Consider the following 13,379-nt stretch of genomic DNA (forward strand, 5'->3'; position numbering starts at 1 on the left):
TGTTAAGTGTTTTGGCAGTGAACAACCCTTTGCTACTAAATCTATGTTAAGTGTTTTGGCAGTGAACAACACTTTGCTATTAAATCTATGACTCTTCTTGTTAGTTGTCAATTAAACCAAACTTCTATTTTGGCAGTGAACCATTTTGACTCAATAGCTCTCTGCTCAGTACCATTTAAATAGACCAAGTTAACATTATAAACCACACCAATAAACAACATAGACAGCTCTCTGCTCAGTACCATTCAACACCAATAAACAACATAGACAGCTCTCTGCTCAGTACCATTCAACACCAATAAACAACATAGACAGCTCTCTGCTCAGTACCATTCAACACAAATAAACAACATACCAAGTTAACATTATAAACTACACCAAACCAAGCAGATAAAATCACACAAAACATAGTAGACCATTTTAAGGTTCATAAACATAGCAACCATTTCATTGATTCAACGCAAGTTAACATGTTACAACATAATATCAAGCCAACATTTTAAGCCTCTTTTCCCTAACTTCAACACTAGATACAGATGACAAAAAATACAACATTGCCAACACTAAGATTACAGTCCAAACGAACAATAATTTAAGAGTAAACTTCCAATTCACACTTGATTTGCCATTCATTCTAGTATTGCCAGCTACCCTAATTTTCCTTCTCAATGCCTCATTTTCTTCTTCATGTCGATTTATTCTTCGCAATAATCCTGGAATTATTTTCTTCGACCTTGAGCACATGGGAGGATCGAACCATTTAATAAACCCACATCCAAACACATTGCCCTGTACAAAAAAAAATCCCTAATTTTCATATTCGAACTTCAACAAAAACATGGTTATCAAAATTCCCAACTAGGATTAAAAAAAAAAAAAAAAAAAAAAAAAAAACTTACATTTGAACTAGCGCATTCCCAATATCTTCTCCCAGGATTACCATTTGTCCACGAAGTTTTCAGATTCAACAATTGCCCACAATTACAATTAGGAACTGATATGAACTCACCGTAATGATGAACCCTCTGATCTGATTGGCAAGAAGAAGACGACCTATCGCCCATGTTGGAGACGAAGAAGTAGTGTTGTTGGTTGGAGACGTGGAGAGAATCGCAGACGGAGACGAAGAAGCAGTGTTGTGGCTTCGTTGCAGATCTTGCTTCATCAATTAGGTTTTTGGGAGTGAACAACGAACAAATAGCCGGTGAACGGAGCATAGTGAATTTCCAATAATATCCCTCAAAATATGCCATCCAAGTCACCGGAGGACTAAAATGGTTAAAATTTTGATAGTCGGAGGATTTGATTAGAGAAATCAAAATGACTAGGACTTAATTGTTAAAATCGACATAGTCAAGGGACCATTTTGGTAATTTACTCCTTTTTTTAAAATTAACAATTTAGTTATCATATTTAAATATTTCTATTATTTTATGTTTTATTAGAACTAATGGATTTTATTATTTTATTATGCGTAAGTAATTTAAATATTAATTTTTTTAAAAATAATGAAATAATAAGTGATGAGTGGACACACGCATTCGGTAGGATGGTGGTGAGTTTTGAAAAAGTCTATCCTATGCGGTTGATGTGGAAGTGAGTAGGAAAAATATAACGTACGTTAGGTGATGAATGTTACCAACAAATCCAACAATTATTGGAAGTAGAATTATTTTGGATTTGATATGATGTATGGGGAGCACAACGAATCCACGCCATTCCGATGGGCTGTGGCCGACGAATGCGGATTCTCATTTCTCTGTCGACTGAATCTCTCTCTCTCTCTCTTTTTTTTTTTTTTTTTTTTTTTTTGGTGCGTATCGACTGAATCTCTGATGCCTATCTACCCGCTCCTATTATTTCGCACGCAGCCGCAGCCCACTTCCTTCTTTCCGGAGAATCCACTATACCATAGGACTCTCCTCCCTTCTCCTATACTTTTGTGCATACATTTTGCACACTGTTTTTTAAATTTCTTTTCTCATATACTAACTTAAAAGAGTGAATTCAGCATTTGATACTTGCCCATTTACACAAGAAAAAAAAAAAAAAAGGTATCACAAAGACGACGACATCTTTTGGATTGAAACATTTGGAAGCTGAAGAAGTGGAATGGGATTTGTTTCTGATTGGCAAAAGAGTGGCGGTTGTGAAAGAGGGTATTTTTCTGGGGGGTTGAGAAGCCTTGTGAGGAGGAAGCAGGTTGATTCTGCCGCTGCTGCTTCTTCTGCTCATTCAAATCCATCATCATCCTCTTCTCCTTCTTCTATTTCTTCTTCCGGGCATGGTAGAGTGCATCATCATCAGTTGGCTAAGGCATTGACCATCCCTCACCTAATTGCCATAGGTATAAACAGTATTACTACAAAAAGGAATTGCTTTTGACTTTTGATTGGTAATTTGTTGCTCTTCATTTTGAACATTTGTTATCAGCTGTCTTCCCTTCATTCTATGCAATTTGATGTCAATGAGAGTTTCCAAAATTTATCATTTATGTTTTTTCTTTAATACATATATTATACGAGTACTTCTTTATTTGATGATGATTGGTTCTATTCTCATGCTTTCTCTATAGGCATTCTTTGTTCTTATTTATGCACTTCTTACTGTATTAGCATTGTGGAATAATTCGATAGTTACCTGAGTCTTTGCATAATTTTAAATTTAGGTGTTGGTTCCACAGTTGGTGCTGGGGTTTATATTCTAGTTGGCAGTGTTGCCAGAGAGCATACAGGTCCAGCCCTCACCCTTTCCTTTTTGATAGCTGGGATAGCAGCTGCTCTCTCTGCCTTCTGCTATGCTGAGCTTGCAAGCCGTTGCCCTTCAGCCGGGAGTGCCTATCATTATTCCTACATATGTGTTGGAGAAGGGTATTCAGAGAGTTTTGTATTTACTCTAACAATCTGAGATAAGCATAATTACTTTGAACATATGATCCAGTGAAAACCTTGATATCTTTTCTCTAGGTTAGATATGCATGTGACATATTTTAATGCATTTTGGTTTTATCTCAGAGTTGCTTGGTTGATTGGATGGGCATTGATACTGGAATACACAATTGGAGGTTCTGCAGTAGCACGCGGCATATCTCCAAATCTGGTGCTGTGCACACTCTTCATTGGTTTTTTTTTTTTTTTTTTTTTTTTTTTTTTTTTTTTTTGAGTTAATTCCATTTTTTGTCATACATTCATTGGTGACTGTCCACATTTAGTCCTTTTTTTATCAGAACATCCACATTTGGTCCTAGTATTATTATGGTATGACCATTTTTTGTCTTCTATCAACAAAACAGTTTTAATGCCGTTAAATACAAAACCATTTCAGTTTTCAATTACATATTTTTTCAAAAAAATAAATATAAAAAATATAGCTAGGCCAACTCACTAAGTATAAAAATGATTGAAATGCCTTTGTATTTAATGACATTTCAAGGATTTTGTTGACGGAGGACAAAAAATGGTTATGTCACAGTAATACTAGGACCAAATGTAGATGCTCTGATAAAAAAGGATGCCACCTATAAATCTAGGACCAAAAATGGAATTAACTCTATTTTTTTTGGCTAGATTTCTGTGCATGTAAGTGTGACTGTTGGAATCTGTTTTCTCAGAATATGAGCCACCAGCACTTCACTTTCTGCAATGCTTGCCTAGCTTATGGCTACTAATTTGCTTTGCTCACACAAATGTGTATTTTTTAGCTATATATTGCTCTTATCCTTGTGCAGGGGCTTGTTGCATTGACCACATGATTATTAGATGATTTGTTTTGCTAGTCTTTGCCTTCTTTTCCTCCTTCCAGGCTAAGGAAAATCTAAGAATCAGATAGTACATGAGCCTTCCAAACTATACAATAGTATTATCTTCATAGTATGTTACAATTGATATAGGCTGCACTGCATCTGGTAGGTGGAAACTGTTTCCTTCTCAAGTCTTTTACCTCATGAAATTAGCATCATGGGAATATGGTCCAAGTTTGATGAGCTGCAGCTTTAATCAATCTATTAACACAAACGTCAGTATTTTGTCCATAACTATGTCTAAGTAACCCTGTCTTTGGGGTATAATTACAATAAGGTTTGTCCTTTTCTTTAGCACTCTTTAAGGTACTGTAGCATGTTTGGCTATTTGGCTTCTGTTTCTTGACCTCTGTATTTTCATTCTTTGTATCTTATTCCAAATAGAACTGAGCCCAGATTAGAAGGAAACTCACCCTTGAAACCCAAACCCTCTCTTTCTCTCCAACCCACACACTCACAAAAAAAAAAAAAAAAAAAAGCAAACAGGGAAAGAGTTAAAAAGTAAAACTGAAATGTGCCTCATTAAGCTATTGCCTCTTTCTCATTTAAATAATGGTTTGATGATGAAAGTGTATTCTCATCCACCAATTCTGAGTAGTAATGCTTGTATTAAATTCCCTGTGCATTCATTAGGCTTTGCTCTTTGGAGGTCAGGACAGTCTCCCAATCTTTTTAGCTCGTCAAACAATCCCTGGGCTTAATATTGTTGTGGACCCATGTGCGGCAATATTAGTTTGCATAGTCACTGGGCTTCTATGTGTGGGAATCAAGGAGGTATTTTCTCTCTCCAAATTTTGAATTAAACAATTCTGTTTCTATTGGTGAATTATATCATCAATTTGCTAATTGAATGAAATAATTCTTGCAGAGTACAATGGCACAAGGATTTATCACAATGGCCAATATATGTGCCATGGTTTTTGTAATTGTTGTTGGTGGATATCTGGGCTTCAAAACTGGATGGCCTGGTTATGACCTTCCTGTTGGGTAAATGCAGACTGTTTCTCCATTGTCATTTTTTTTTTTTTCATATTTTTCTTTCTGGAGTAGTTTTCTAAGTGTTTATGTGACCATTAGGTATTTTCCCTTTGGGGTTAATGGAGTGCTGGCTGGGGCTTCAACCGTATTCTTTTCATACATTGGTTTCGATACAGTCGCTAGTACTTCTGAGGAGGTATGCTATATATTGCCTCACTTTCCATAAAGGTAATAATGAATAAAAAGTATTGTCTGTTAGGCCAACTATACTTTATAGCGGCAAGTGGTTGGGTGGGTAAAGCAAAATGTCGTGCCGTGATTATAACATATATAAGAATTTTAAGATGGATGCATGGGAATATGGGAATACAAGGAAAGCCATTGCATAGGTGATGCCATTTTAAGGACAAATTTAGAAGGTTAAGATGGTTTGGGTATGCTCAATGTAGTAGGGTTGCACCAATTGAAAGAGCAATAACATGGTGGCTATAGGAAATAGGAGAGAAAGAGGTTGACTGATTACTTGGATTAAACTTATTAATACAGATATGCTAGTTAAAAGGCCTGCAATGTGGTACCAAACAGAGACATACAACTACAATCTACAAAGCAATCTCAACATGATCGGGATTAAGGACTTGTTGGGTTGTAAAAGATTGTTGAGAAATGCTAATTATCCACATCATTTTTATTATTTATTGATTAGGGGTGATATTTATTTGTAAATTCTAATATCCTCCCTGTAACAGGTGAAGAATCCTCAGCGCGACTTGCCATTGGGGATCGGCCTCGCATTGTTTATATGCTGCATGTTATATATGTTAGTCTCTGCTGTTATTGTAGGTTTGGTCCCTTATTACGCTATGGATCCTGATACCCCAATCTCCACTGCATTTGGGAGCTATGGTATTGAATGGGCAGTGTAAGTAAAACATTTTGTGACCATGTTATCTTCCATCAGGTCCAACTAATTATGGGGTATTTGATAGTAATCCTTTTCATGTCTTATTTTTAATTTAATATAATCCTGATTGCTCTTGTGCAGATATATAATAACTACTGGAGCCTGTACTGCTCTTTGCTCTACACTGTTGGGTTCCCTCTTACCTCAGGTAAATCAATTGAAATTGAACCAATTACCAATTTAAGTTTATTTTTGTTTTGATAAATAGGCGATTTATTAAGAAGCGCCAAAGGGGTACCATGCATAGTACAAAAATGTATGGTAAATATGGTAGCAGAAATACAAAAAATCTAATATGAATCTGAGCCTATCCAATATCCATCCAGTCCAATAAATCAATAAAAGAAAGGACTGAAAGAGGCTAACACTTCCCCAAGTGGATAACAGGGCCATTTTGGATCTAACCGGATGACCACTTGCAATTGGATTGGACCCTTCCCTGAAATGAAAGCTTTGGATGCCACCAATACCATGGTCGAGGTCACTCAACCGGGTTGTAATACACATGGGCCTAGCCATACTAAAAGATTGAATCCAATCAATTAGATAGTCTAACCTATGGCCTTATAAACTCATATGTTTCTCTCTTATTTTTCAATGTGTCTTTAACAGGACACATGGAGCAACACTTAGTTAATGATGCTTCTCTTTCTTAAGTCATTTCCAGTTAGAATAGCTTCCATAGCCACCTTCCCCAGTAAAAATAAAATCTCAGGGGACAGCCTGGGAGACATCTGTTTCCAAGAGATGTCACTTGGATCAGCAATAGTCAGAGTGTTATAGAAAGATTTGACTGGGAAAATCTTTGTTCACTCTAGTCCAAATCTGCCCATTTTCAGCCACTATGGTAATACTAGTGGAATGCACAGTTAATATGAAGGTAAGAAAACTGTCCAATTCCCCACCCTGGAGGTTTTTATGAAATTTGAAATTTCAAAATTACCCTCCATTAGAGTCAAACTAAGGAGGCCACTTTTTTCAAGTTGATCTTGAGAGCTACAAAACAGATTAGCAAAGGAGTTCTTCAAGTTGATCCTAAGTCTCAACATCCTTCCCATTTTTCTTAAAGCCATTTCCCACTTCAAAATGGATGGAATTGTCAAAATATGTTTTAACTTTTTATATGGGCCTTTGAACATATTAGAAAGCCGTCCACTACAAGGAGTAAAATGTGCATTAACTGAATGGAATGGAATTCAAGTATATGAATTGAAGCATGTGCTCCATCTCAACTAAAAGCTTAAGCTGATAGTTGGATACACATTAACGGATATATGCTCACACGCCCCCTCATGTGTACGGTGGATTCCAACCAACACGTGGACCGGTAAACCGTAGTCGCTTACGAGTGGCGTTGAGATTCGAACCCATGACCTTTGGTCTGGCTCTGATACCAAATTGAAGCATGTGCTCCATCTCAACTAAAAGCTTAAGCTGATAGTTGGATACACATTAACGGATATATGCTCACATATCAAACTTAAAGCCACCTTGAAGTTTACATGACATGAAGGTCAATTTTATTTTCAGAGGGTGATTTTTAATTTTATGTTACCTGAAATTATAAATATACTCGTGATTAAAAATGCAATTAACAATTTGTACCGCAAACCTGACTCAAAATTATTGAAAAATATAAACTTAGAACCCTGAAATTAATTTTTTTTTTTTTTAACATCTAAAACTTGAATTTCATTTTTTAAGTTCTATAGCGACTTTTAAGCAATAATCTCTATCAATATTTGAAATTCTAAATATAACTTGAATATCATTCACTACAAAATCCAAATGGTATTTCACTTTGATTTTTAGTTTACTTTTTATATCACTTAAAACTTTTTGATATTTGAAATAATTTTGGGTCAGGTCTAATCAGACTCAATGTCATGCCCAACACCATTTTCTTCTACCACTCACTTTAAACATTTTAATTTGAAGATGTTGAAATTGAGGGATTGATAGGTCTGGCGGGTGGAGAATAACCACCACCCGCCAGTTAGGCGGAAGCAAAATATGTGAGAACCAAAGAACAAAAGAATAAAGAGAATATATTATAATGAAAGATTATAATAGATTGTCTCTCTTAATGTATGTTCTATACTTCAATGGACCTCTATATATACTAAACTAGATACTAAATTAGTCTAGGAAACTACTAATAAGAATAGGAAACTAAAACAACTTTCCTAATATTCAACACACCCCCTCAAGCTGGAACATTTGGAAGTTCCAAGCTTGGATTAAAACAAGCACTCTACCTCACTCAAAATTACAAATGAAAATTAAATGCAACTAGAGGATAACAATGCGAGATGGCTTCGGAGGGACAATGCAATACACAACCCTTGGGAATGAAAGCATCAGGGGCAAAGCTTGTCACGAACATCCTTGGGAATGGAGGCACCAAGGGAAAACATGAACACCATCACAGCAACATAAGCACAATAGGATGGATGACTTCAAGAGAGATTGCACTATGTTTGACCCTTCCTTGAGAATGAACACGAAGGCACCAAGAACGGAGCTGAACACAATCCTTGGGAATAAAGACGAAGACACCAAGGACCCTTGGGAATAAAGACACCAAGGACGAAGCTAAACACGATCTTGGGAATGAACACACCGAGGACGGAATTGAACACGAACCTCGGGAATGAAGATGAACACACCAAGGATAGAGTTAAACATGAATAACCTCCCGATAACACAAGAGAACGGTAGAGGCAGAAAGGGAGCAAAGAATAGCAAAGGACGCAGTAGAACCCATAGTAGATAAAATAGCAAATGATAGTAAAGGATAGCAGACAAATTGTAGATAGTCACACTCCCCCTTACTTGAAACGTGGGAAATAATCAAAGGTCTTTATAACAGTGCTGAAACTGAAGGCCCATGGGATAAGGCATACCGGAGATAAGGAAACAAACACGGTTATACCAAAACACAAACACCATGGGGAGAAGTTCAGCAACAAATCCAAAAAAGAACCTTCAAATTTCACCAAAAAGTCCAAAAATGGCAAGAGATTCTGCCTCAAGGGAGGTTTGACTGACGTTGACCATTGACCGGCGAAGTTGACCGGCTTGACTGGCCGTTGACCGCCGTTGACCGGCGACCGATGGAACGGGAAACATAGGTAGATGCGTCTCCTCGAAACGAATCCAATGGTGGCAACGAAGTCTCGAACGGAGATCGGAGCAGAGAGATCTGGCCGGAAAACGATAGCAGATCTCGGCGGCGGTGGTGGCGCGTGGAGGCGCGTGCGACGGCGAATGGCGACCAGATTTCTGCTGCAGGCTTGCGATGACGTTCCGGTGATGCCTGGGGTGTCGGTTGAGAAAAAACTCCAGGAAGACGTCGGAATCTAAGAATCAGTCGCGGCGGCAGTTTTGGCTCCAATGGCGGCAGCAGCTGTGACGGCGGTGGAAAAGAAGAAAAGAATTATTTAGGGTTTAGGCTTTGATACCATGTTGAAATTGAGGGATTGATAGGTCTGGCGGGTGGAGAATAACCACCACCCGCCAGTTAGGCGGAAGCAAAATATGTGAGAACCAAAGAACAAGAGAATAAAGAGAATATATTATAATGAAAGATTACAATAGATTGTCTCTCTTAATGTATGTTCTATACTTCAATGGACCTCTATATATACTAAACTAGATACTAAATTAGTCTAGGAAACTACTAATAAGAATAGGAAACTAAGACAACTTTCCTAATATTCAACAGAAGAAATGGGATTTCAAAGTAACTTCTCAGTTCATAAATTGTGAAACAGTTGAATTTGAATGTGATTTCTAGTTTTCCAACAGAAAACGTAAACTTCAAAAAAAAAAAAAAAAACTGGAAATGGAGAGTAGAAAATGTTTCCTATAGTCAAGTCCAAATTGGATTTCCTAAACTACACCAGCTGGAATTGGTTCTTTTTTAAGTAAACTAATCCTCAGACCTGATATCATCTGGAATAGGAACCAAATAAGATTCAGATGTCAAATATACTCTATTTACAAGATGCTCAAGTTGCTACTAATGTTGAACTTATTGAGTGAGTTTATTCACGGCCCAGATGTTTATGTTACTCCATATAATCTAAATCAGTTTGGAGATCTCTTTAAACAATTTAAACTGAGGCTTTATAATATACTAAAGAAGGTTTCTTTCTGACTTTCTGTTACACTTTTTTCTTTGGGGAAAGAGGGGTGCAAAGGTCTTGACCCTGCATCTCATCAGCATTTGTTGAACTTCATATTACCATAAATTTAGGTGCTTTTCACATTTTAGCTGTTGGTTTTGATGCCTTGTGATACTTGAAAATTGAACTTGATTGTTCCTCATATTACTATGGTTTTACTTTTTGCAGTTTGGCATTGGTTATATCTTTGGATACTTGCAACATAATAGATAACTTTCATCTTCTGTTGTTCTCAGCCACGGATACTTATGGCTATGGCTAGGGATGGGTTGTTGCCATCATTTTTTTCAGATGTTAACAAACATACTCAAGTTCCAGTCAAGAGCACTCTAGTGACTGGTTTACTTTCTGGAGCCTTAGCATTCTTCATGAATGTTGATCAGTTAGCTGGAATGGTATGAACACCTTCTGAGGACAAGATGAACTTCATAGATATCTTGTTCCTTACTTTTAAGCTTTCGATTTGATAGATCCACTATTATGCAGGTTAGTGTCGGTACACTTCTTGCATTCACTGTGGTGGCAATTTCTGTGCTCATACTGCGGTATGTTCCACCAGATGAGGTGCCCCTTCCACCTTCTTTTCAGGAGGCAATAGATGCAGTAACTATCCGCTATAGTGGCAGTGAAGATAATGTAGATATTACCAAAACTGCTACTGTGACCATGGATAGTGACCTTCCATTGTTGGTCAAGGCACCTGTTTGGCATCCTCTTCCAGAGAAAGCAGCAGCTCAGTTCAGCTGTAAGTTCGTAGATTATTACTCCTATAATTTTGAAATTCAGCAGTGTTATTATTTTTGTTGTTGCCATTGTTTGTTATTGTTATTTGTAAATTCTTTTGACCCTCCAACTTCCTGTTTTTATGAGAATGACTTAAATTATGAAATTAGCGAATTTTAGTGTATATTTATGAAATAAATAAATTCTTATTGTTATTGTTATTTGCTTTCCAAGATTCACCCACAATCTAATTTTGACCCACTTTTTAGAAGTATATTTCTTTAAAGTATTGAGTTCTTATCTTTGTAGTTTTTAATATCTAATTTTTACATAAACTTAAGCATAGTAAAACTCTAAGTCAAAGTTTAGTCAAATTTACCAAGAAAAAGTAAGTGAGACAATTGAAGTGGGATGGAGGGAGTGAAATGTGTGTTTGTATATATATATATATATATATATATATATATATAGAGAGAGAGAGAGAGAGAGAGAGTTGTGTTCAAATGAGAACCATGCTTTAACGTGAGACCGTCGTGAGAACTGCGTGAGTGCACACAAGCTACTGTATGAATGCACACTAACTACTCCAAGGGTCTCCATAGTCATCCAGGCATGCTTGGGAGTAGTTATTGTGCATTCATGTAATAGAATGTGTGCAGTTGTGCACTCGTGCAGTTGTTTGCATAATTGCATGGTCTCACATTAAGCAGGTTCTCACCTGAACTCAAGCATATATATATATGTGTGTGTGTGTGTGTGTTCTTCAAATTCCATATTTCTGTGTCCATATGGATGAAACATAGCAAAAGAGAGAAGAAAGGAAGCACAACAAAAAACAAAAAGGAAGGAATAAAAGGAAGGTGTGGGAATGGAAAGAACTGATGAAGGCAAAGGGGGTGGTGCGGCTACATGTAATGTTTCTGATAATGAATGTAAAACATTTTTAATAAAGTGTATAAGGTTCATTGTTCATGATAGCAACCTATGCCAACTAATAGAATAAGAAATATGAGATTTAGCTTGGTACAAATTAAAATGTATAGTTGGCATATCGTTTGCTGCATCTATTGAAGAAATTCTACGTATATACTGTCTCCTTTTAGTTGACCTATTTTCTGTGTCTCAAATTGATCAATCCATTATTATTATCAGTCTGTCTCAAAATATTGAGATATCATAAAGTTTACGATTTTCAAAAATCCAAAAACTACTTTAATGAATATAGTGCGTTTAGTATTTCCCCATTATATAACAACAATGAAATACATATAACAGGTTTAGTAAGTGAAAGGCGGAAAGTTGCTGGATGGGCTATCGTATTTACCTGTATTGGAGTGCTTGTACTTGCTTCTGCTGCTTCGAGTGTTGGCCTGCCAAAGTATGTTTTTACTCTCTAGTCTCTCCCCATTAAACAGCTCCTACCTGCAGCTATAGGTTTTATTTTCCTGTGTATTAATCCTCATATTCTGTGATCTCTTATTGGCCTATGTTTTCTGATAATGAAAATAAAACATTTTAAAGAAATTGTTTATGATGCTCATTGTTCACAAGAAATATGAGATTTAACTTGGTATATCTTCTGCCACATCTGTTGCAAAAGTTTATTGATTTTCTTTTTTTTAAACAAATGGTTTATAGTTGTTAAATGTACAACACACTAAATTTATAACAAGTTTATTTATAACCAGTTCTCCGAGGTTCATACTTTGTGGACTTGGTGGATTCCTTGTGCTATCTGGTTTATTGGTGCTGACTTCCATACACCAAGATGATGCAAGGCACAACTTTGGACATTCAGGAGGTATATTATGTTTTAAACGATTATTATTTGTATATAGGTTGTAAATAATGAATAATGCGTGCAGGCTTTGTTTGCCCATTTGTTCCCGTCTTGCCAATCGCCTGCATTCTCATCAATGTCTACCTGTTAATAAATCTTGGGTGAGTCTTTTATTATGTCCTCCCTCCCTCTTGATTTGATGTTTTTGGAAATGGGTTTGAGTGTTTAAATTTTGATGTGCAGTGGTGCAACTTGGGGCCGTGTATCTGTATGGTTGGTAATAGGAATGATTGTTTATATTTTGTACGGACGAAGGCACAGCAAACTGCAAGATGCAGTTTATGTACCTGCAGCACATGTAGATGAAATTTACAGGAATTCTAATCATTTCTCTCTGCCATAGTTCTCTCTCCTGTGCAACTGAAAATCCAAGTTTTCAATTGTACACAGCAACGTAGAAGTAGACGTAGACGCGTTGGTGTTTCAGATCAGTTGATGAAATATATATATAATGCCTCAGCTCAGTTCTCTTGTAATAACTGGTTGGTTGGTTGTATAGCTATAGCATGTGTTCATAGTTTACAGGGAAGAATGAAGATGCCCAGAAAAACAAGGGAATGAGATTTCTATTACCATATTTAAATGCTGCTGTGTAAAACTCTAAGCTTCATGTCAAGGGTTTCATTACTTTGTAATTTATATATATAATATAATAATGTCATCCTTTCCATAATGGTATATATGGTGCACTCTGGTATTTGCTTCCTTGTCTCCAGAAACATGAAACAGTATACTGAGTAATGAATTTGTATTAACAGTGATTAGTTACAGGAGTACAAGATCTAGGTATATATACAAGATGAGACTTAGAGAGACTAAGATTGGGAATCATAAGTAGACTCAAATACATAGATAAAGTCTTAATACTCCTCCTTAAGCACAGGG

General features: G+C 36.5%; 1 protein-coding gene across 2 annotated transcripts; it reads left to right on the plus strand.

Moving 5' to 3' along the window:
* Positions 1–1,758: 1,758 nt before the first annotated feature.
* Positions 1,759–13,075, plus strand: LOC109154550 (cationic amino acid transporter 2, vacuolar-like). 2 transcript variants are annotated; one of them, XM_019302334.1, is made up of 14 exons: positions 1,759–2,347; positions 2,669–2,870; positions 3,015–3,099; positions 4,433–4,573; positions 4,668–4,786; positions 4,877–4,973; positions 5,527–5,699; positions 5,823–5,889; positions 10,168–10,326; positions 10,418–10,676; positions 11,930–12,017; positions 12,334–12,455; positions 12,520–12,595; positions 12,678–13,075. In XM_019302334.1, exons 1-14 carry the CDS (start codon positions 2,113–2,115, stop codon positions 12,835–12,837), a joined length of 1,983 nt encoding a protein of 660 aa, XP_019157879.1. In that variant the 5' UTR covers positions 1,759–2,112; the 3' UTR covers positions 12,838–13,075. The 2 variants fall into 2 exon arrangements, with proteins under 2 accessions (XP_019157879.1, XP_019157870.1); XM_019302325.1 differs by having other exon boundaries at positions 1,760–2,347; positions 11,930–12,032; positions 12,343–12,455.
* The last annotated feature ends 304 nt before the right edge of the window (positions 13,076–13,379 follow it).

Source organism: Ipomoea nil, unplaced genomic scaffold, assembly GCF_001879475.1.
Source record: "Ipomoea nil cultivar Tokyo-kokei standard unplaced genomic scaffold, Asagao_1.1 scaffold0276, whole genome shotgun sequence".
Classification (NCBI taxonomy): domain Eukaryota; kingdom Viridiplantae; phylum Streptophyta; class Magnoliopsida; order Solanales; family Convolvulaceae; genus Ipomoea; species Ipomoea nil.

Bases quoted from the DNA above. Each gene is read 5' to 3' on its own strand.
- LOC109154550 (XM_019302325.1), top strand. From the start codon at position 2,113: ATGGGATTTGTTTCTGATTGGCAAAAGAGTGGCGGTTGTGAAAGAGGG. The intron at 5,700-5,822 runs GTAAGTAAAACA...GCTCTTGTGCAG, and splicing joins TATGGTATTGAATGGGCAGT to ATATATAATAACTACTGGAG. The intron at 5,890-10,167 runs GTAAATCAATTG...TGTTGTTCTCAG, and splicing joins TGGGTTCCCTCTTACCTCAG to CCACGGATACTTATGGCTAT.